General features: G+C 44.2%; 1 protein-coding gene across 11 annotated transcripts in view; it reads right to left on the bottom strand.

Annotated features, from left to right (window-relative positions):
- The window catches only part of Adarb1 (adenosine deaminase RNA specific B1), a 121796-nt gene that overhangs the window by 12516 nt on the left and 86602 nt on the right, over positions 1 to 22678 (bottom strand). For 10 of the 11 annotated variants that reach the window (XM_047563283.1, XM_047563287.1, XM_047563276.1 and 7 more), the window contains one exon: positions 826 to 1007. In XM_047563283.1, the coding sequence (XP_047419239.1) occupies positions 826 to 1007 (182 nt within the window). Of the gene's footprint in view, positions 1 to 2; positions 96 to 825; positions 1008 to 22678 lie in introns of all 11 variants that reach the window. The other variant, XM_047563280.1, reaches the window with a different exon arrangement.

The raw sequence follows: 22678 nt of genomic DNA, 5'->3' as shown, positions 1-22678 counted from the left end.
ACCTTAATGGTGTCCTTCTAAATAAGGGTGGGCTTAGAAGTTAAGACCCTTGCATTCAAAAGCTCCTGTTCTCTTTACTGTCAGCCACTGACACTCTAAAAAGAGAAGAGACCAGCACAGAGGGCGTGAGCATGGGAGGCCCCCGAGGAGGACCTCGGCAGGGCGCCCGCCGCACGCGCCACGACCTGTAGGGCAGCGGCCGAGGCCTGGCGCTGAGGAAGGAGCCCGTGGCTCTGCAGAGGCTGGACGCAAGCAGCCCCGGCCTGGTCAGTCTGGGAAGGCCTACGCTGAGCAGGTGGCCACAGCATGGGCGGGAAGATGGCCAGGAGTGTGCTGGGAGCACAGGAGGGGACAGCAAGGTCTGCAAGAGCGACGGCCCAAACCGAGAAGGGGCCCAGGAGAGCCTGACGACCCAGAGGGGAGGGGTCCAGGAGAGCCTGGTGACCCAGAGGGAGGGGGCCCAGGAGAGCCTGGCGACCCAGAGGGAGGGGTCCAGGAGAGCCTGGTGACCCAGAGGGAGGGGGCCCAGGAGAGCCTGGCGACCCAGAGGGAGGGGGCCCAGGAGAGCCTGGTGACCCAGAGGGAGGGGTCCAGGAGAGCCTGGTGACCCAGAGGGAGGGGGCCCAGGAGAGCCTGGCCACCCCAGAGGGAGGGGGCCAGGAGAGCCTGGCCACCCCAGAGGGAGGGGCCCAGGAGAGCCTGGCCACCCCAGAGGGAGGGGCCCTGCACGCTCTCCGATGGCCGGACGGCCCAGCAGCCAGAGTGGCCCTGGTGGCGGTGACAGGAGGCCCCGGGCCGAGCTGGGCGAGTGCGCGGGGTACTTGCCGCTGAGCAGGGGCTTGTTGAGGGTGTAGAGGGGCGGCAGGTCCTCGATGTTGGAGATCCGCTGGTACATGGCCCTGGAGAGGTGGTCGCCGTGGTAGAGGCTGCCCAGGATGATGCTGGAGAAGTAGATGGGCTCCACGAAGATGCTGAGCAGGGAGCCTTGGACGCCCACCACGTTCCAGCTGCGGGAGAGAGCTCGTCAGGACGCGCGGAGCCGCAGGGCCGACACCAGGCACCCGGCAGCCAAGGCCGCGGGCTGTCCCAGGGCTGAGCCGCACGGGGCAGGGTCCACCTGAGAGCCCAGGAAAACATGCTCACGGTGGAGCCCAGAGGCCACGGAGGGGCACAGGCGCCCGAGGACTCTGCGGGCTGCCAGGGGGCCATGGCACCTCACCCTCCTGGAGACGGCAGCGCCTCCCAGCCTCCACACCTGACCCCCACCCTCCTAGAGACGGCAGCGCCTCCCAGCCTCCACACCTGACCTCCACCCTCCAGGAGACAGCAGCGCCTCCCAGCCCTCTGGGCCTGGGCCAGCCCCTGCTCTCTGACAGGCGGGGTTGCAGAAGCCCAGGCCCCGGGAGCAGCCACAGCGTGAGCCTCGCCTTCTCCTGCCAGCCTGGGGGCCGTGGGGGACAGAGTGCTCGCACACGGGAGGGGAGCGGGTGGGAAGGCTGACCTTGCGGACAACGGTTTTGCCTCAATGGCAACCTGGTGCCACCACACGCCGGCCTGCCTGCGGCCTCAGCCCCAGAGTGCCCGGCACCAGGGGCAGGTCACAAGGGCCAGGCGGGGGCAGAAGTGGGCAGACCGGCCCGGGCACGAGACAAGCAACCAAAGGCAAGGAATGACAAAGACCCACACCCAAGTGTGGCCAGCGCCCAGGAGAGCCGGGCATGTGGCGAAGCAGGGGCCGAGGAGGAGTCTCGGCTGCCCCGAGTGGAGACCCCGCAGGTGCGGCAAGGTCGAGACAGGTGGGCCCCGGGCATGGGAGGGGCAGCGGGCAGGCCGGCTCCGAGGCAGCCGCTCTGTCTCTGGAGGGCTGACCAGATGTACCTGAGGAGGCCCCGAGGGCCGTGCAGGACTGGGGACGCCCCATCCCAGTGCACGTCAGAGGGACACAGGAAGCAGCAGACGGGCGGAGGGGCGGAGACACCTGCTCAGGTGGGACGGGAGGCCGGGGCGGCGAGGCCCAGCTCGCGAGCTCCAGACCTGTTCTCACGGCACAGCCACCACCTGCCCAGGCAGTGGCCCCGCCAGCCGTGCCGGAGTGAGGGCCGCAGCCTCGGGCTCCAGGGTGAGCGCTGCGGAGCCTCCCGCCTGTCGCCCGGCGCTGACCTCAGCCTGGGCCAGGCCTGGGGTCGCACCTGCCTCCTCCCTGTCATGACCGTGGGCAGCAAGTCCCGGGTCTACCTCCAGAGCAGATCAGGGTCTGGCCTGGACCACCTCCACGGGGCAGCTCAGCCCGCCCTGCCCTCGTCCTTGCTCCATCCCGGCCTGCCCGGCCAGCAGCCTGCTGGACCCCGTGGAGTCGCAGGCCGGCTCTGCCACACCCCTCAACCCGACAGCTACCCAGGAATGGCGCCCGTGCTGCGGCTCCTTCGGCCTGGAGCTGGTCGTGGGGCCTGGCCACCGCCGCCCTCTGAGCCTCCCGGCAAATGTCCCCTCAGGGAGGCCCCTGCCCAGCCCCCTGGTGCTCCTACCCTGTGCATCTTCCCCCTGGTGGTCTGAGGGCCACCAGACCAGGCGGGACGCCCACCTCCCTCTCTCTGATGCACCTGGCGCAGCTATGGGCTGCAGGAGGGCCCGTCCTGCAGCCCACAGGGTCGCCCTTCCACCCCCGAAAGGAGGCGGGAAGGACGGCTCCTGGCTCAGAGGGACACTGGCGTGACTCAGGCTCAAGGCTGGGCAGACCAGGGCTGTGAACTCAGACCCTGACCAGACCCAGCCCGGCACGCTGTGCGCCTGACCTTGCTGAGACCTGCCTGTTGGGGCCGCTGACTCCGACGCTGCTCATCCCAGAGCCCAGGGTCTTCTGGGCCTGCCCACCCCTGCGTGGGAGCTGCCGAGGCGCTGCGACCCGCTCTGCGGGCAGACCCCAGCCTCCAAGGACTGCCATGCGTGTGGCCCCCGGGCCACAGGCTGGAGGAGGCAGGCGCTGGACCCCGGCTGCCCTAGGGGCAGCACACTGGCCTTTTCTCCGTTTTCCTTAGGCTGCTTCTCGGAGCACGGCCACCAATCCGTCCCCTGCATCTACGCAGAGCCCGACTGGCCCTAGAAGGAGCCGTGAAGGACCCTGGCCAGATGGCACACGGGAGCAGCCTGGGACCCAGCCAGAGCCTAGAGTCCACGCCCAGTGGGCAGTCTAGCTGAGGCCAGGCTTCCCCGCTGTGCCCCGCCCTCCCTCTTCCAGTTTGGGACAGTCCTGCAGGGTGCCCTTCAGGGAACCGCTCCATGGAAAGCCTGCCCTCCCCTGCCTGCCTCGTGCACTGTGCCAGCAGGCCGTCTGTCTACCACTGGGTGGACTCTGCCCTGGATACTGAGCACAGAGCCTGCGGTCACCAGAACAGACTCTCAGACCCACCCTGCATCGTGGCTCCAACCCACACAGCCTCTGGGGATGTCTTCCTGCCATTCTGCTGCCCACTGGCTGGACAGACAGAGAGGCACCCTGGTGACCTCCACAGAGTGCTGTGCTCTCCTCTCCACACCAGCCTGCCACGGCCCTTGGTCATCAAGCAGTGGGACGCTGGGGGCCCTTGTGTGAGGAAACAGGCCAGGTACATCAATGTTCATAGCAGCTCAATACACAATAGCTAGATTATGGAACCAACCTAGATGCCCTTCAACAGATGAATGGATAAAGAAATCATGGTACGTATACACAATGGAATATTATTCAGCCATAAAGAAGAATAAAATTATGGCATTTGCAGGTAGGATGGAGTTGGAGAATATCATGCTAAGTGAGATAAGTCAATCCCCAAAACCAAAGGCCAAATGTTTTCTCTGATAAGTGGATGATAATACATAATGGGGGGTGTGGTTAGGAAAGAATGGAGGAAGGATGGATTGTGTGGAGAGAAATGAGGGGTGGGAGGGGGTGGGAGGAAGAAAAGATAGTGGAATGAGACAAACATCATTACCCTATGTACACGTATGGTAACACAATGGTGAGACTCTACTTCATGTACAACCAGAAAAATGCAAAATTGTACCCCATGTGTGTACAATGAATCAAAAAATAATTTCTATAAAGAAACTGACCATAAAATAATGCTACCTGACAAAGAATTTAAAATAACAACAAAGAAAGAACTGTGCAAATGAACCAGAGATTTTGGGAGTTGAAAAATACAATAACTGAACTGAAAAATTCACTAGAGGGGTACAACTTAAGACTTGACCAGGAAGAAGGAAGGATCAATGCACTTGAAGATACGTCACTTGAAATCACTAAACAAGAGGAACAAAAAGAAAAACAAATGAAAAAATAAAGTCTATAAAAATCAAGACACTATCAAGCAGACCAATACACATATTCTAAAACCCCAGAACAAGAAGAGTGAGAGAAAGGAACTGAAAGCTTATTTGAAGAAATAATGGCTAAAAGCTTCCCAAATTCAAAAAAAGAAATGGACCACACAGATTCAAGCTCAAGTAAAATTAGGATAAGTCCAGGGAGAACAATTTCAATCAAATCGTCTAATCAAGACAAAGAGTGAACTGATTCTCAAAAGCAGCAAGCGAATGGTTGTGGGTCACATATAAGGGATTTCCGTAAGACTATCATAAATTTCTCAGAAGAAACTTGGCAAGTTGGAAAGGAGAGGATGATATAGTCCAAGTGCAAAAAGAAAAAAATGTCAACCAAGAATAGTTTATCTGGAAAATTGTCCTTTAAAAATTAAGGAGCCAAGACTTCTGTAGACAAGTACAAGCACACAGCTCATTGCCACTAGACCTCGCAAGCAATGCTAAAGGGAGCCCTTCACACTGAATCAGCAGGACAGTTGATAATAACACAGCTGCATGAAATGTTGGCTAATAAAATTTAAATGATAAAACCTAAATAACTACAGATTGATATAAGTGAGTGACATCAATCACAAAGTGTGAGGAAGCAATTATGAAAGAGTACAGTGCTTACAGGTTATTAAAGTTAAGTGGTTGTCAGTTTTTAAAAGAATAATTTTAAGATATTTTATGTAACTACAATGGTAACCACAAAGAAAATATGTAGACTATACACAAAAAGAAATGAGAATCTTATTTTTACAAACATATCCAAGAAGCATGAAGATAGTAAGAGGTAAAGGAGAAAAAAGAAGACTATAAACCATACAGAAAATGACAGAATGGGAACCTTAAATATTTCTTGTCTGCAGCTAATTTAAATGTTAATGGATTAAATTCTCCCAGCAAAAGACACAGATTGGCTAAATGGATTTAAAAAACACGACAGGATCCAACTATGAACTGTCTAGATGTGAAGACCCACAGGCTGAAGGTGAAAGTGGGAAGGTGAAAGCGGGGAGCACCGCGTCCAGTGCCAGGGAGAACACGGCCTTCAGAGGCAACTGCGGACGGCATCGCTCAATGGAGAACGGCCGCTTCACCAAGAAGAAACAGCTGTGGATATTTTTGCATCAAAGCGTAGCACTTGAAAACATGCAGCAAACGTTGACAGAACTGACGGGAAAACCAGCAACATGATAATGGAGGAAACTTCAGTGCTCCATTTTCAAAAATGGCTGGAGCAATCGAGGAGATCAGGACAGAAGACTTGAAGAAACCACAGACCAACTGGACCCAGGGAACACACAGCACTCCCAGCACAGCAGACGACCTCTTCCTCCCAAGTGCAACTAGGACGTTCTCCAAAGTAGACCACATATTAGGCCAGAAAGCAAGTCTTAAAAATTCAAGAAAAGTGAAACCATAAAGTATCCTTTCCAATCACAACAGAGTCAGATCAAGAGCAGAAGGAAAACCAGGAGATTCACAGCCATGTGGAAGTGAAACAACCTGCTCTTCAACCGTGAGCGGGAAGTCACGAGCAGGATTCCTGACGGTGGGCAAGGGGAAGCTGTGTTCCCAGTTGCAGGAACCCTGCTGCAACCCTGGGAGGAAGGTTCAAGAGGGATTCACTGAAATTCAGCACTATACATGCCGGGTGTCTTAGAGACCCAGAAATTTGGGTGCACTGAACAAAGCACAAGAAAGAGCACGTTGGAGTTGAGCCAGCTGCAGCAGCAGTGTGCTTGGTGGCCACAGAGGGAGCAATACAGACAGAAACACAAGGGGCACATCTAGCATAGAAAAACCTAAAGAACAGGAAGGCAGCCAGGACTTAGCTGACCCAGAGGTGGCACAGCAAGCTGGTGCTGGAACAGTGCTGTGCTTCTTCACTGGCAGCACAGAGCTGAGGAGGAGCCATCTTGAGGGGGCCATGCTGAGGAGCCCAGAGATCAGGGCAAACACATTAAACTGTCCAGCAAGCACCTACCATGCAGCCTAGGGCATACCTAGCAGAACACAGCGAAACAGCCACAGAGAAGACTGTACACAGGGGAATCCCAGTCAGAAGATCAAAGGGGAGAAGCAGAGAACATCTGTTTCTTGGTGAGGCAGTTTTTGCTGCTTATCGATCCCTGCTGTTTACCCCATTTGTCTGCTGTGACCACCTGTAGTCAGCCAGCATATCGACTATTTTTTGAGTGCAGATTGCTCACTGTCAGGCGCCTATCATCCGCCATTTGCCTGCCTCTCACCTGTCCATTGCCTGCCTCACACCTATCCATCACCCAACGCACGAGGTTCACCTCCTGATCGACTGACAACAGTCAGCAAACTGATCGCCGACCGCCAGTGGAGCACCAGCTGCCTGCTGTTGCCTGGAAGTTCACTGTCACAGTACCAGCAGGTTTGATTACGCGTGGCTGCCGCCATTTTGAGACAACAGCCAGGCCCCGTAGGACCCCCTGGCTGGACTGACTGAGCCCCGTCTCCAGGATCCCTCAGCCCGACCGATCACTCTCTTCCTCTGGGGCCGTCACATCGACTGACTGCTCCCTGCCACCAGGACCCCCAGACCAATGGACTATGCCCTATCACTGGGACCCCAGAACGACTGATTGCACCGGCCTCCAGGATCCCACAACCACACCAAACACACCTGACCTCCAGAAACCCTGCCTGACCAACCGCATCCCACCTCCAGGACCTCCTGCTGACCACGGCCACACTGGAGCTGCAGCTCCCCATTTGCCAAAACATTTCGAAGCCAGAGCAGCCATCTTGGATAATCCTGGAAGCCGTAGCTCCCATCTTTAGGTGGGGCAAATCCCATCCTGAGACGCCTGCTGGAGGCTTGAAGCTCATTGTCAGGTACCTCTCCTGCATCAGGCTACTGAAGACTGGGATGTTCATTACTATATGACTGTTATACTGTAGATTTTCTTTTTTCTCCTTATTGAAAAAATTTAAGTTTTTAATTCTTTACTTTTCTTGCTCTCTTTTCCTTTTGTTTACCTGTTCCCTCAGAGTCTCTTTCTTTTTTGCATGCTAACATCCAATTTCTTTTGATTACACTCTCACCATTTCTATTATCTAGAACTTCTATATATTCTTTTCTTATCCCTTAACAGCCACTTTCTACATCCCTCTGCATCCTTTTGTCCTCCATTAGAAACTGCAGACCTTATTGCAAATCTGTTTGTTTTAATGAAGATAATATTTGAACTCATTCTGTTTATTATGACAATATTGTTATTGTCCTCACAGGGGCTATTTGGTCTAGGATTGCATAGTGTCTGAATTCGGTACTGCTAATATTGATCTCCCCTTAAAGAAAAGGTTTTGCAAACCTATAGGGCCACTATAAGCCTATAGGGGGAAATCTGCAATACCCCAGATCTGCACTGCTAGAGTGGAAGATACATGAACAACATGAAAAAACAAGGGAAGAAAATGATCCAAACAAATCAAGATTCTATAGTAATACCATCCAATGACAGTATGTTAGAAGAAATGTCAGAAAAGGACTTGAGATTATACATGATTAAGATGATTCGTGAAGCAAAGGATGAAATAAGAGAGCAAATGCAGGCAATGAATGATAATACCAATAAGCTGAAAGAGCACCTGCAGGAAGCAAAAGATCATTTCAACAAAGAGATAGAGATTCTCAAAAAAAAACTAAAAGGAAATCCTTGAAGTGAAGGAAACAATAAACCAAATAAAAAACTCAATGGAAAGCATCACCAAAAGATTAGACCACTTGGAAGACAGAACCTCAGACAATGAAGACAAAATATTTAATCTCAAAACTAAAGTTGCCCAAACAGAGAAGATGGTAAGAAATCATGAATGGAATCTCCAAGAACTATGGGACACCATGAAAAGACCAGATTTAAGAATTACTGGGATTGAGGAAGGCACAGAGATACAAACCAAAGGAATGAACAACCTATTCAATGAAATAATATCAGAAAATTTCCCAAACCTGAAGAATGAAATGTAAAATCAAATACAAGAGGCTTACAGAACACCAAATGCACAGAATCACAACAGATCCACACCAAGGCACATTATAATGAAAATGCCTAACATTCAAAATAAAGATAGGATTTTGAAGGCCGCGAGAGAGAAGCATCAGATTACAAATAGGGGGAAACCAATACAGACAGCAGCTGACTTCTCAACCCAGACTCTAAAAGCTAGAAGGGCCTGGAACAACATATTTCAAGCTCTGAAAGAACACGGTTGCCAACCAAGAATCCTATACCCAGCAAAACTAACCTTCAGATTTGAAGATGAAATAAAATCCTTCCATGATAAACAAAAGTTAAAAGAATTTACAAATAGAAAGCCTGTGCTACAGAATGTTCTCAACAAAATATTCCATGAAGAGGAAATGAAAAACAACAATGGAGGTCAGCAAAGGGAGGAACTACCTTAGAGAAAAACCACTCAAAGGAGAAACCAAGCCAACTTAAAAACCAAAAATAAGTCAAATGACTGGGAATACAAATCATATCTCAATAATAACCCTGAACGTTAATGGCCTAAACTCATCAATCAAAAGACACAGACTGGCAGAATGGATTAAAAAGAAAGACCCAACGATATGCTGCCTGCAAGAGACTCATCTCATAGAAAAAGACATCCACAGACTAAAGGTGAAAGGATGGGAAAAAACCTACCATGTGCATGGACTCAGTAAAAAAGCAGGGGTTTCCATCCTTATATCAGATAAAGTGGACTTCAAGCCAAAGTTAGTCAGAAGGGATAAAGAAGGACATTTCATACTGCTTACAGGAACCATAAATCAGGAAGACATAACAATCATAAATATTTATGCCCCAAACAATGGTGCATCCCTGTACATCAAACAAATCCTTCTCAATTTCAGGAATCACATAGACCACAACACAATAATTCTGGGTGACTTTAACGCACCACTGTCACCACTAGATAGACCTTCCACACAAAATCCAACCAAAGCAACCATAGAACTCAATAACACAATCAATAACCTAGACTTAATAGACATATATAGAATATTCCATCCATCAACGAGCGGATTCATTTTCTTCTCAGCAGCACATGGAACCTTCTTGAAAATAGACCATATGTTATGCCACAAAACAGCCCTTAGGAAATGCAAAAAAATAGAGATACTGCCTTGTGTTCTATCAGATCATAATGGACTGAGAGTAGAAATCAATGACAAAATAAAAAACAGAAATTACTCCAACACCTGGAGACTAAACAATATGCTATTGAATGAAACATGAATAACAGAAAACATCAGGGAGGAGATAAAAAAATTCTTAGAGGTCAATGAGAATGATGATACAACATATCAAATTCTCTGGGACACTATGAAAGCGGTACTAAGAGGAAAATTCATTGCATGGAGTGCATTCCAGAAAAGAATGAAAAGTCAACAACTAAATGACCTAACATTACAGCTCAAAGCTCTAGAAAAAGAAGAACAGAATAACAGCAAAAGTAGTAGAAAACAGGAAATAATTAAAATCAGAGCTGAAATCAACAAAATTGAAACAAAAGAAACAATTCAAAAAATTGACAAAACAAAAGTTGGTACTTTGAAAAAGTAAACAAAATAGACAAATCCTTAGCCACACTAACAAAGAGGAGAGAGAAAACTCGAATTACTAAAATTCATGATGAAAAAGGAAATACCACGACAGACACCACTGAGATACAGAACAAAATGAGAAGCTACTTTGAAAATCTGTATTCCAACAAAATAGAAACTACTGAAGACCTTGACAAATTTCTAGAGACCTATGCTCCTCCCAAACTGAACCAGGAGGACATACACAATTTAAACAGATCAATCTCAAGCAATGAAATAGAAGAAGCCATTAAAAACCTACCATCCAAGAAAAGCCCAGGACCAGACGGATTCTCAGCTGAGTTCTCCAAGACCTTCAAAGAAGAACTCATTCCAATACCTCTCAAAGTATTCCAGGAAATGGAAAAGGAGGGAACCCTACCAAACTCATTCTATGAAGCTAATATCACCCTCATACCCAAACCAGGCAAAGACACATCAAGGAAGGAAAATTTTAGACCAATACCCTTGATGAATATAGATGCAAAGATCCTTAACAAAATATTGGCAAACCATATCCAAAAACATATTAAGAAAATTGTGCACCACGATCCAGTGGGGTTCATCCTGGGAACACAAGCTTGGTTCAACATCCGGAAATCGACAAATGTAATCCATAATGGCAATAGACTTAAGGATAATATCATATGATTACTTCAACTGACACAGAAAAAGCATTCAACAAAATACAACACCCCTTCATGCTCAAAACACTAGAAAAAACAGGGATAGTAGGAACATACCTGAACATTGTAAAGGCTATTTATGCTAAGCCCACGGCCAACATCATTTTTTTTTTTTTTTATTGTAAACAAATGGGATACATGTTGTTTCTCGTTTGTACATGGAGTCAAGGCGTACCATTTGTGTAATCATAAATTTACATAGGGTAATGTTGTTTGATTCATTCTGTTATTTTTTTCCTCCTCCCACCCCTCCCAACCCTCTTTTCCCTCTATACAGTCCCTCCTTCCTCCATTCTTGCCACCCTCCTTAACCCCAACCCTAAACCTAACCCTAACCCTAACGCTAACCCCTCCCTCCCCCCATTATATGTCATCATCCGCTTATCAGCGAGATCATTTGTCCTTTAGTTTTTTGAGATTGCCTTATCTCACTTAGCATGATATTCTCCAATTTCATCCATTTGCCTGCAAATGCCATAATTTTATCATTCTTTATGGCGGAGTAATATTCCATTGTATATATATATACCACAGTTTCTTTATCCACTCATCAATTGAAGGACATCTATGTTGGTTCCACAGTCTGGCTATTGTGAATTGAGCAGCTATGAACACTGATGTGGCTGTATCTCTGTAGTATGCTGATTTTAAGTCCTTTGGGTATAGGCCAAGGAGTGGGATAGCTGGTCAAATGGTGGGTCCATTCCAAGTTTTCTAAGGAATCTCCACACTGCTTTCCAGAGTGGCTGCACTAATTTGCAACCCACCAGCAATGTATGAGTGTACCTTTTTTCCTCTCCAACACCTATTGTTGCTTGTGTTCTTGATAATCGCCATTCTAATTGGGGTGAGATGGAATCTTAGTGTAGTTTTGATTTGCATTTCTCTTATTACTAAAGATGGTGAACATTTTTTCATATGTTTGTTGATTGCTTGTAGATCTTCTTCTGTGAAGCGTCTGTTCATTTCCTTAGCCCATTTGTTGATTGTGTTATTTGTATTCTTCGTGTAGAGTTTTTTGAGTTCTTTATATATTCTGGAAATTAGTGCTCTATCTGAAGTATGAGTGGCAAAGATTTTCTCCCACTCTGTAGGCTCTCTCTTCACATTGCTGATAGTTTCCTTTGCTGAGAGAAAGCTTTTTAGTTTGAATCTATCCCAGTTATTGATTCTTGCTTTTATTTCCTGTGCTACGGGAGTCCTGTTAAGGAAGTCTGATCCTAAGCCAACAAGTTGAAGGTTTGGACCTACGTTTTCTTCTATAAGCTGCAGGGTCTCTGGTCTCATTCCGAGGTCCTTGATCCATTGTGAGTTGATTTTTGTGCAGGGTGAGAGATAGGGATTTAATTTCATTCTGTTGCATATGGTTTTCCAATTCTCCCAGCACCATTTGTTGAAGAGGCTATCTTTTCTCCATTGCATATTTTTGGCCCCTTTGTCTAGTATGAGAAAATTGTATTTATTTGGTTTTGTGTCCATGTCCTCTATTCTGTACCATTGATCTACCTGTCTATTTTGGTACCAATACCATGCTGTTTTTGTTACTATTGCTTTGTAGTAGAGTTGAAATTCTGGTATTGCGATACCCCCTGTTTCATTCTTCCTGCTAAGGATTGCTTTAGCTATTCTGGGTTTCTTATTCTTCCAGATGAATTTCATGATTGCTTGCTCTATTTCTGTAAGGTACGTCATTGGGATTTTAACTGGAATTGCATTGAATCTGTATAGCACTTTTGGTAGTATGGCCATTTTGATAATATTAATTCTGCCTATCCAAGAACATGGGAGATCTTTCCATCTTCTAAGGTTTTCTTTAATTTCTTTTTTTAGTGTTCTGTAGTTCTCATTATAGAGGTCTTTCACCTCTTTTGTGAGACTGATTCCCAAGTATTTTATTTTTTTTGATGCTATTGTGAATGGGGTAGTTTTCCTAACTTTTCTTTCTGAAGATTCATCACTTATGTATAAAAATGCATTGGATTTATGAGCATTGATCTTGTAACCTGCTACTTTACTGAATTCACTTATAAGTTCTAATAGTTTTCTGGTGGAATTTCCAGGTTCCTCTAAATATATAATCATGTCATCAGCGAACAGGGATAGTTTGAGTTCTTCTTTTCCAATTCGTATCCCTTTAATTTCTTTGGTTTGTCTAATTGCTCTGGCTAGAGTTTCAATGACGACATTGAATAGAAGTGGTGAAAGAGGACATCCCTATCTTGTTCCAGTTTTTAGGGGGAATACTTTCAGTTTTTCACCATTTAGAATGATATTGGCCATGGGCTTAGCGTAGATGGCCTTTACAATGTTAAGGAATGTTCCCACTACCCCTATTTTTTCTAGTGTTTTGAGCATGAAGGGATGTTGTATTTTATCGAGTGCTTTTTCTGCATCTATCGAAATAATCATGTGATTCTTAACTTTAAGTCTGTTGATAGGTGAATGACATTTATTGATTTCCGGATGTTAAACCAACCTTGTATCCCTGGGATAAAACCCACTTGATCGTGGTGCACTATCTTTTTAATATATTTTTGTATGCGATTTGCTAAAATTTTGTTGAGAATTTTTGCATCAATGTTCATTAAGGATATTGGTCTGAAATTTTCTTTCCTCGATGTGTCTCTGTCTGATTTAGGTATCAGGGTGATACTGGCTTCATAGAATGAGTTTGGGAGGGTTCCCTCCTCTTCTATTTCATGGAATACTTTGAGGAGTATTGGAATGTGCTCTTCTTTAAAGGTTTTGAAGAACTCGGCTGAGAACCCATCTGGTCCCGGACTTTTCTTTGTTGGTAGTCTTTTGACAACATCATTCTTAATGGAGAAAAACTGAAACCATTCCCTTTAAAAATGGAAACAAGACAGGGGTGTCCTCTTTCACCATTTCTATTCAACATTGTCCTCGAAACTCTAGCCAGAGCAATTAGGCAGACTAAAGAAATTAAAGGGATACAAATAGGAAAAGAGGAACTTAAGCTGTCACTATTTGCTGATGAAATGATTCTATATTTAGAGGATCCAAAAAACTCCTCCAGAAAACTTCTAGACCTCATCAATGAATTAAGCAAAATAGCAGGCTATAAAATCAACATGCATAAATCTAAAGCATGTTTATACACAAGCGATGAAACATCTGAAAGGGAAATGAGGAAAACAACTCCATTCACAATAGCCTCAAACAAATAAAATAAAATACTTGGGAATCAAGAAGTGAAAGATCTCTACCAAGAAAATGATAAAACATTAAAGAAAGAAATTGAGGAAGACTTTAGAAGATGGAAAGATCTCCCATGTTTTTGGATAGGCAGAATTAATATTATCAAAATGGCCATCCTACCAAAAGTGCTATACAGATTTATTGCAATTCCAATTAAAATCCCTATGACATTTCTCATAGAAATAGAAAAAGCCATCATGAAATTCATCTGGAAGAACAAAAGACCCAGAATAGCCAAAGCAATCCTGGGCAGGAAGAGTGATGCAGGAGGTATCACAATACCAGACCTTAAACTCTACTATAGAGCAATAGTAACCAAAACGGAATGGTATTCACACCAAAATAGACAGGTAGACCAATGGTACAGGATAGAAGACACGGAGACATACCCACATAAGTACAGTTATGACAAAGGTGCCAAAAACTTACAATGGAGAAAAGATAGCCTCTTCAACAATGGTGCTGGGAAAACTGGAAATTCATATGCAGCAAAATGAAATTAAACCCCTATCTCTCACCCTGTACAAAACTCAACTCAAAAGGGATCAAGGATCTAGGAATTAAACCTGAGACCTTTCACCAAATAGGGAGAAAAAGTAGGACTGAATCTCCATCACGTTGGCTTAGGACCAGACTTCCTTAACAAGATCCCCGTAGCGCAAGAAATAAAAGCAAGAATCAATAGATGGGATAGATTCAAACTAAAAAGCTTTTTCTCAGCACAGGAAACAATCAGCAATGTGAAAAGAGAGCCTACAGAGTGGGAGAAAATCTTTTTCACACATACTTCAGACAGAGCACTCATCTCCAAAGTTTATAAAGAACTTAAAAAACTTATACCCAAAATACAAAGAATCCAACCAATAAATGGGTTAAGGAAGTGGGCAGACACTTCACAGAAGAAGATATACAGGTGATCAACAAATATATGAAAAACTGCCCATCATCCCTAGTGATTAGGGAAATGCAAATTAAAACCACCCTAAGATTTCATCTAACTCCAATTAGAATGGCTATTATCAAGAACACAAGCAATAATAAGTGTTGGCATGGATGTGGGGAAAAAGGCACACTCATACATTGCTGGTGGAGTTGCAAATTGGTGCAGGCACTCTGGAAAGCAGTCTGCAGATTCCTCAGAAAATTTGGAATGGACCCACTGTTTGACCCAGTTATCCCATTCCTCGGTTTATACTTAAAGGACTTAAAATCAGTATATTACAATCATGCAGCCACATCAATGTTCAAAGCAGCTCAATTCACAATAGCTAGATTGTGGAACCAATGTAGATGCCCTTCAATTGATGAATGGATAAAGAAACTGTGGTGTATATATGCAATGGAATATTATTCAGCCATAAAGAATAAAATCATGGCACTTGCTGGTAAATGGATAAAGTTGGAAAATATCATGCTAACTGAAATAGGCCAAGCCCAAAATATCAAAGGCTGAATGTTTTCTCTGATAAGTGCATGAGAATATATAATGAAGGGGGGTGATGGGAGGAAGAGAAGAATGAAGGAACTTTGGATGGTGTAGAGGAAAATGGGGTGGGACGGGGTGGGGAATGGAAAAATAGTAGAATGAAACACAGTATCACCCTATGTATATGTATGATTACATGAATGGTGTGAGTCTACATTGAGTACAACCATAGAAATGAAAAGTTGTACCCATTTGTGTACAATGAATCAAAATGTGTCCGTAAAAATATAAAATTTTTCAATAAAAAAAAGATGAAAGGGGAGTCCAACTCGCTTCTCCTTTGAATCTGGCAATTCACGTGACCAGCAGAAGCAGGTCAGGAATGCAAACAGGTGGGTGTGGACACACTCAGGGATTAAGCCTGGGAAGGCTGTGCTCATGGGCAGCAGAGTGGGGGGGACTGGCTCCCCTGCCCAGGAGTAGAATTCTTGGGAAGCTCCCGAGATCCAGACTCCTGAAAGAATTCGGCAGCTGCCAGGCCCTAGGGGTGTGTGCCAGGCCCTAATCTCTTCAGAGCAGTCGCCACCCAACAAAGTCCCTGAGGCTGATTAGACCCCACCCCAGAACCTCACTCAGAACTCTACAGCAGACCCACCCTGGGAGTGCACTGAGCTGGTCTGCAGATAAAACTCCACCCCACAGCACTTCCCTCTCCTTTCTATCCTGTCCTGGTCAGAAGGAGGCTGAGAGCCACTTCAACCAGCTCCAGTGCTAGGCCACTCCAGCTGGCAGCTTAGTGAACACAGAGAGAAAGGCAGCGAGCCCAGCCCTGGCTCTCCCTCAGTGCACAGCCCAGCAGAAAATGGAGAGGACAGCCGGGCACAGACGGTGACCATCCGTTCTCGTCGACTGTTTGGCCACCTCAGTGGAGACGATCCGTCACCTTTTAAATCAAGGGTCCTTTCCCTCCTTTTCCTTGGCTTGTGTGTGTCCTTGCTCTGCTGACTGGTTCGCTGGCTATGTACACTTGTTTCTTTTTTATCATTGTTGGTTTTCTTTGTTTTCTGAGGGTTAGGCTTTGTGTTTATTTTTGCTTTATTGTGTTTCTCTCTCTACCTGCTTCTCCCTCTGACAGTCAGCTTCTCTCCACCTCCTTGCTTCCTTCCCTCCCATCTTCTTCCCGTCGCTGGCTACTTCCCTTCTTCTTTGTGCACATTTTGAACACTCTGTCTCCACCTTCCTATCACAATTTCTTTTCTCTTAATGAACTGTATTTTCACCATCTTTTAGAACCATTTGGTTTGTATGACTTCTGCTCCCACCATTCATGGTAATTAGTGCTGAGGGTGACAGAGTTGGCGCCTGCTGTTTACTCTGATGCCAGATCCAGTTGGTGGTCATTCTCTCATTTCTGCTCTGGGCAACTACCAGCTCAACGTCCTGTCGTGGTGGAGACTGACCGTGTGGAGTCCGTGTGGAGGCTGTGGTGGGTGCTGGGTATCTGTGTAACGCTGCCGACTGCTTGCTTCTTTGCTCATGTCCCCCTTTCCTGTAAGTGCTGGGAAGCTGCCGGGACACTACAAGTTCCCAGGGTGGATGGTGCTGCGGAGTTGACCCAGCCAGGAGTCAGCTCCTCTTGCTCCTAACAAGACGAGCCACTCTCAAACTGCAGCAGGGAGCAGGAGAGACAGACAAAGCAAAACGAAACAAAAACCTAACTAACAACCAGGCCCCAAAGGAGCCCAGGGTGGCCCTCAGGTCCACTGGTGGACATCCACTCCTACAGCAAAAGCAGAGGGTCAACACGAAAGCTGTGGGTACCAGACCTGCAAGGGTCTCAGGCTGGATGATCCACTCCCTTTAGCATACACAGAGCAGTCAGCGAAGAGCAAACAGAGAGGGGGTGCCCCACTGGACGCAGCACATGGCCAGAGCGACAAGAAGGACCCTCTCTCCTGAGACCTACAGTGAAGTGGAATCCTCAGGTTCTGAGGACATACGCTGCATAAAAATGCACTGGTCATAAGAAGTAGCAGAGAAGCTATACTACAAAACCCACTTGGAAATATATCAGAAAATCCACAACAGCCTGACGTCTCAGAACACGTCACCAAGAGAAGGACATGCTCTAAAAAGGCCCACACGGGGTGGAAGAGAATCCCTCCCAGCAGATGTGAAAACCCAACACAGGAACACAGGAATATGAAAAAACAAGGAAACACAATGTCTCCTGAAGTTCACGATTCACCAGCAACTGACTCCAAAGATCCTGAAGTGGACAAGATACCAAATAAAGAATTCTGAAAAATGATTCTTTAAGTGAACAATGAAATCCAAGAGAACACAGAAAAACAACTGAATTAAGGAAGTCAGTATAGGGTATGAATGAGATATTCAATAAGGACATTGAGAAAAGAAACACAGAAATCTTGGGAAGACACAATAAAATATTCAGTCGACAGTCTGTCTAACAGAGTAGACCATGCTGCGGACAGTCTCAGAGCTGGAAGACAGCCTTGAACATCCAGACACTACGAAAGAAAAGAGTAGTAATGACCAGAGCACAAAGGAACTCTGGGACAACATTAAGAGTCACAGAATTGAGAAGGGTTGTGAGGTGCAGGCTGACATCATGGATAACGATAAGATTTTCCAAATGAATCCAGATACTGGAAGCATTCAGTATCTGAAATAGACAAGATTCTTAAAAAGACCTCTTCAAACACATAATTAAAATGTCTAAACATGCAGAACAAGGATAGAATTTTAAAAACCTCCAGAGAAAAACATCAGGTCACATTTAGAGAAAAGCCAATCAGAGTTGCTTCTGATTTCTTAGCACAAACTCTATAATCCAGGAGAGCCTGAATGAAGCATATGAGAAAGAGAACCAAATTAAACATTAAATAAATCAAAATGAAAGGAATTAACAAACATCGCTCTATAATAATACTGAATGTAAATGGTCTCAACTCTCCAAATAAAAGACATAGGCTGGCAGAATGGATCGAAAATCAAGGCCCAACTATATGTTGCTTGCAAGAGATTCATCTTACAGGCAGTAGGTCCTCTCATATCCAATAAAGCTGAATTCAAGCCAAAATCAATCAGAGGAGAAAAAGAAGGTCACTTCCTACTGGTTAAGAGAATAATACAACAAGAAGATGTAATGACAGAAAATATTTATGCCTCAAATGTTGGTGCACCTACATAAAAAAACACTACTGGAATTAAAGTCTCTGTAGGCTACGGAACACCAATATACTCATCCAGATATAAACTCAGTAAAGACTCTTTGAACCTTTAAAATATAAATCAGTCAGATGAGGTGGTGCATGCCTGTAATTCCAGTGGCTCCAGAGGCTGAGCCAGAAATATTGTGAGTTTGAGGCCAGAGCAAATGCATGAGGCCCTAAGCAACTAAGTGAGACCTGGTCTCAAGATAAAAAATAAAAAGGGGTAAGGATGTAGCTCTGTGTTAAAACACCCCTCAGTTAAATCCCTAGTATGTGTGTGTGTAAAATAAATTAAATCACATGGACTTAAATCTATAGAATATTTCATCCAACAATAGTTGAATTCACTCTCTTCTCAGCTGCTCATGGAATCTTCCCCAACTCTTAGGAAATACAAAAAAAATTGATATAATTCTTTTCACCTTATCTGAACAAAATGAAACAAAATTAGAAATAAACATAAACCCCCTATATAAACACATGGAGATTGAACAATATGCTTTTGAAAGATGAGTGTGTGATAGAAGAGATCAGGGGAGAAATTTAAAAATTCTTAGACTCAAATAAGACTAGTGATATAATATACCAGAACCTCTGAGACACTAGGAAGGCAGCTGTAAGAGGAAAGTTTGTAGTTATGAGTACCTACATGAGAAAATCAGAAATATCCAAATACACAACCTAATGTGCATCTCAAGGCCCTATAAAAATGAGAACAAACCAATTCCAAAACCAGTAGAAGGAAATAATCAAGATCAGAGCTGAAGTCAGTGGAATTGAGAATAAAAAACAATACAGAGGTGCAATGAAACAGAGTTGGTTCTTTGAAAAGGTAACCAAGATTGATAAGCCCTCAGTCAAACTAACTAAAAGAGAGAGACTATCCAAATTATCAAAATTAGAGATAAAGAGGAGAAATCATATACATCACAGGAATCCAGAGGATCAAGGGACTATTTTGAAAACTTATACTCCAATAAATTGGAAATCTAGAACAAATGGATACAGCTGTAGACACACACAAGCTGCCAAATTTGAATCAAGAGGACATAGAACAGTAACCTAAGCAGACCAGTAAAAAACAATGACATACCACTGTAATAAAAAGCCTTCCAACAAAGAAAAGTTCAGGACCAGGTGGATTCTCAGCTGAATCCCAACAGACCTTTAAAAAAGAACTAATGCCAATGCTCCTCAAATTATTCCATGAACTAGAAAAAACGGAACACACCAGATTCACTCTTCAAAGCCAGTGTCACACTCATACCAAGTCCAGATCAGGACGCATCAAAAAAACTACAAACCAGTATCCCTGATAGATATAGATGCAAAAATCCTTAACATTGGCAAGTTTTTATTTATTTATTTTTATTGTAAACAAATGGGATACATGTTGTTTCTGTTTGTACGTGGAGTAACAGCATACCATTTGCCTAATCTTACATTTACATAGGGTAATGATGTTTGATTCATACCGTTATTTTTCCTTCCCCCCCACCCCTCCCACCCCTCTTTTCCCTCTATACAGTCCCTCCTTCCTCCATTCTTGCCCCCTCCCATCCCCCATTACATGTCATCATCCGCTTATCAGTGAGATCATTCGCCTTGTGGATTTTTGAGATTGGCTTATTTACTTAGCATGATAGTCTCCAATTTCATCCATTTGCCTGCAAATGCCATAATTTTATTATTCTTTATAGCTGAGTAATATCCCATTGTATATATATGCCACAGTTTCTTTCTCCATTCATCAATTGAAGGACATCTATGTTGGTTCCACAGTCTGGCTATTGTGAATTGAGCAGCTATGAACACTGATGTGGCTGTATCTCTGTAGTATGCTGATTTTAAGTCCTTTGGGTATAGGCCGAGGAGTGGGATAGCTGGTCAAATGGTGGGTCCATTCCAAGTTTTCTAAGTAATCTCCACACTGCTTTCCAGAGTGGCTGCACTAATTTGCAACCCACCAGCAATGTATGAGTGTACCTTTTTCCCCACATCCTCTCCAACACCTATTGTTGCTTGTGTTCTTGATAATCGCCATTCTAATTGGGGTGAGATGGAATCTTAGTGTAGTTTTGATTTGCATTTCTCTTATTACTAAAGATGGTGAACATTTTTTCTTATGTTTGTTGACTGCTTGTAGATCTTCTTCTGTGAAGCATCTGTTCATATCCTTAGCCCGTTTGTTGATTGGGTTATTTGTATTCTTGGTGTAGAGTTTTTTGAGTTCTTTATATATTCTGGAAATTAGTGCTCTATCTGAAGTATGAGTGGCAAAGATTTTCTCCCACTCTGTAGGCTCTCTCTTCGCATTGCTGATAGTTTCCTTTGCTGAGAGAAAGCTATTTAGTTTGAATCTATCCCAGTTATTAATTCTTGCTTTTATTTCTTGTGCTATGGGATCCTGTTAAGGAAGTCTGATCCTAAGCCAACAAGGTGAAGATTTGGACCTACTTTTTCTTCTATAAGATGCAGGGTCTCTGGTCTGATTTCAAGGACCTTGATCCATTGTGAGTTGATTTTTGTGCGGGGTGAGAGATAGGGGTTTAGTTTCATTCTCTTGCATATGGATTTCCAGTTTTCCCTGCACCATTTGTTGAACAGGCTGTCTTTTCTCCATTGCATATTTTTGGCCCCTTTGTCTAGTATGAGAAAATTGTATTTATTTGGTTTTGTGTCCATGTCCTCTATTCTGTACCATTGATCTACCTGTCTATTTTGGTGCCAATACCATGCCGTTTTTGTTACTATTGCTTTGTAGTTGAAGTTCTGGTTTTGCGATACCCCCTGTTTTATTCTTCCTGCTAAGGATTGCTTTAGCTATTCTGGGTTTCTTATTCTTCCAGATGAATTTCACGATTGCTTGCTCTATTTCTGTAAGGTACATCATTGGGATTTTAATTGGAATTGCATTGAATCTGTATAGCACTTTTGGTAGTATGGCCATTTTGATAATATTAATTCTGCCTATCCAAGATCATGGGAGATCTTTCCATCTTCTAAGGTCTTCCTCAATTTCTTTCTTCAATGTTTTGTAGTTTTCATTGTAGAGATCTTTTACCTCTTTGGTTAGATTGATTCCCAAGTATTTTATTTTTTTTTTGAGGCTATTGCAAATGGAGTTGTTTTCCTCATTTCCCTTTCAGATGTTTCGTCGCTTGTGTATAAAAATGCTTTAGATTTATGCATGTTGATTTTATAGCCTGCTATTTTGCTCAATTCATTGATGAGGTCTAGAAGTTTTCTGGAGGAGGTTTTTGGATCCTCTAAATATAGAATCATGTCATCAGCGAACAGGGATAGTTTGAGTTCTTCTTTTCCAATTCGTATCCCTTCAATTTCTTTGGTCTGCCTAATTGCTCTGGCTAGAGTTTCGAGGACAATGTTGAATAGAAATGGTGAAAGAGGACATCCCTGTCTTGTTCCTGTTTTTAAAGGGAATGGTTTCAGTTTTTCTCCATTAAGAATGATGTTGGCCATGGGCTTAGCATAAATAGCCTGTACAATGTTCAGGTATGTTCCTACTATCCCTATTTTTTCTAGAGTTTAGAGCATGAAGAGGTGTTGTATTTTGTTGAACGCTTTTTCTGTGTCAATTGAAATAACCATATGATTCTTATCCTTAAGTCTACTGACATCATTGGCAAGTTTTATTAAGAAAATATTAAGAAATTGTATATCAAGACCAAGTTGATTTTATTCCAGGGATGCATGGATGATTTAACATAAACAAATCAATAAGTATAATTCATTACATAAACACAATGAAGGATAAAAATCACACAGTCATCCCAATTAATACAAAGTTAGCCTTTGACAAAATCCAGCACCCATTCATGATTGAAAAAAACACTAGAGAAACTAGGGAGATAGTATATAGAAGCTGTGTATGAGAAACTCAAAGCCAGTAGCAAAGTAAATCTGAAAGTATTTACTTTGAAATCTAGAACAAGAGAAGAATGTCACTTTATCCTTCCTACTCCATACATTACTAGAAATTTGAGCCAGAGCAATCAATCAAGAAAATGAAATAAAAGGGATAAAAATAGGAAAGGAAGAAGTCAAATTATCACTGTTAGCAGATGATATTATTCTATACCTAGAAGATCCAAAAAGTTCCACCAATAGACTGCTAGAA

Source organism: Sciurus carolinensis, chromosome 9, assembly GCF_902686445.1.
Source record: "Sciurus carolinensis chromosome 9, mSciCar1.2, whole genome shotgun sequence".
NCBI classification, from domain to species: Eukaryota; Metazoa; Chordata; class Mammalia; order Rodentia; family Sciuridae; genus Sciurus; species Sciurus carolinensis.
This window is presented reverse-complemented; position numbering and strand designations above follow the sequence as displayed.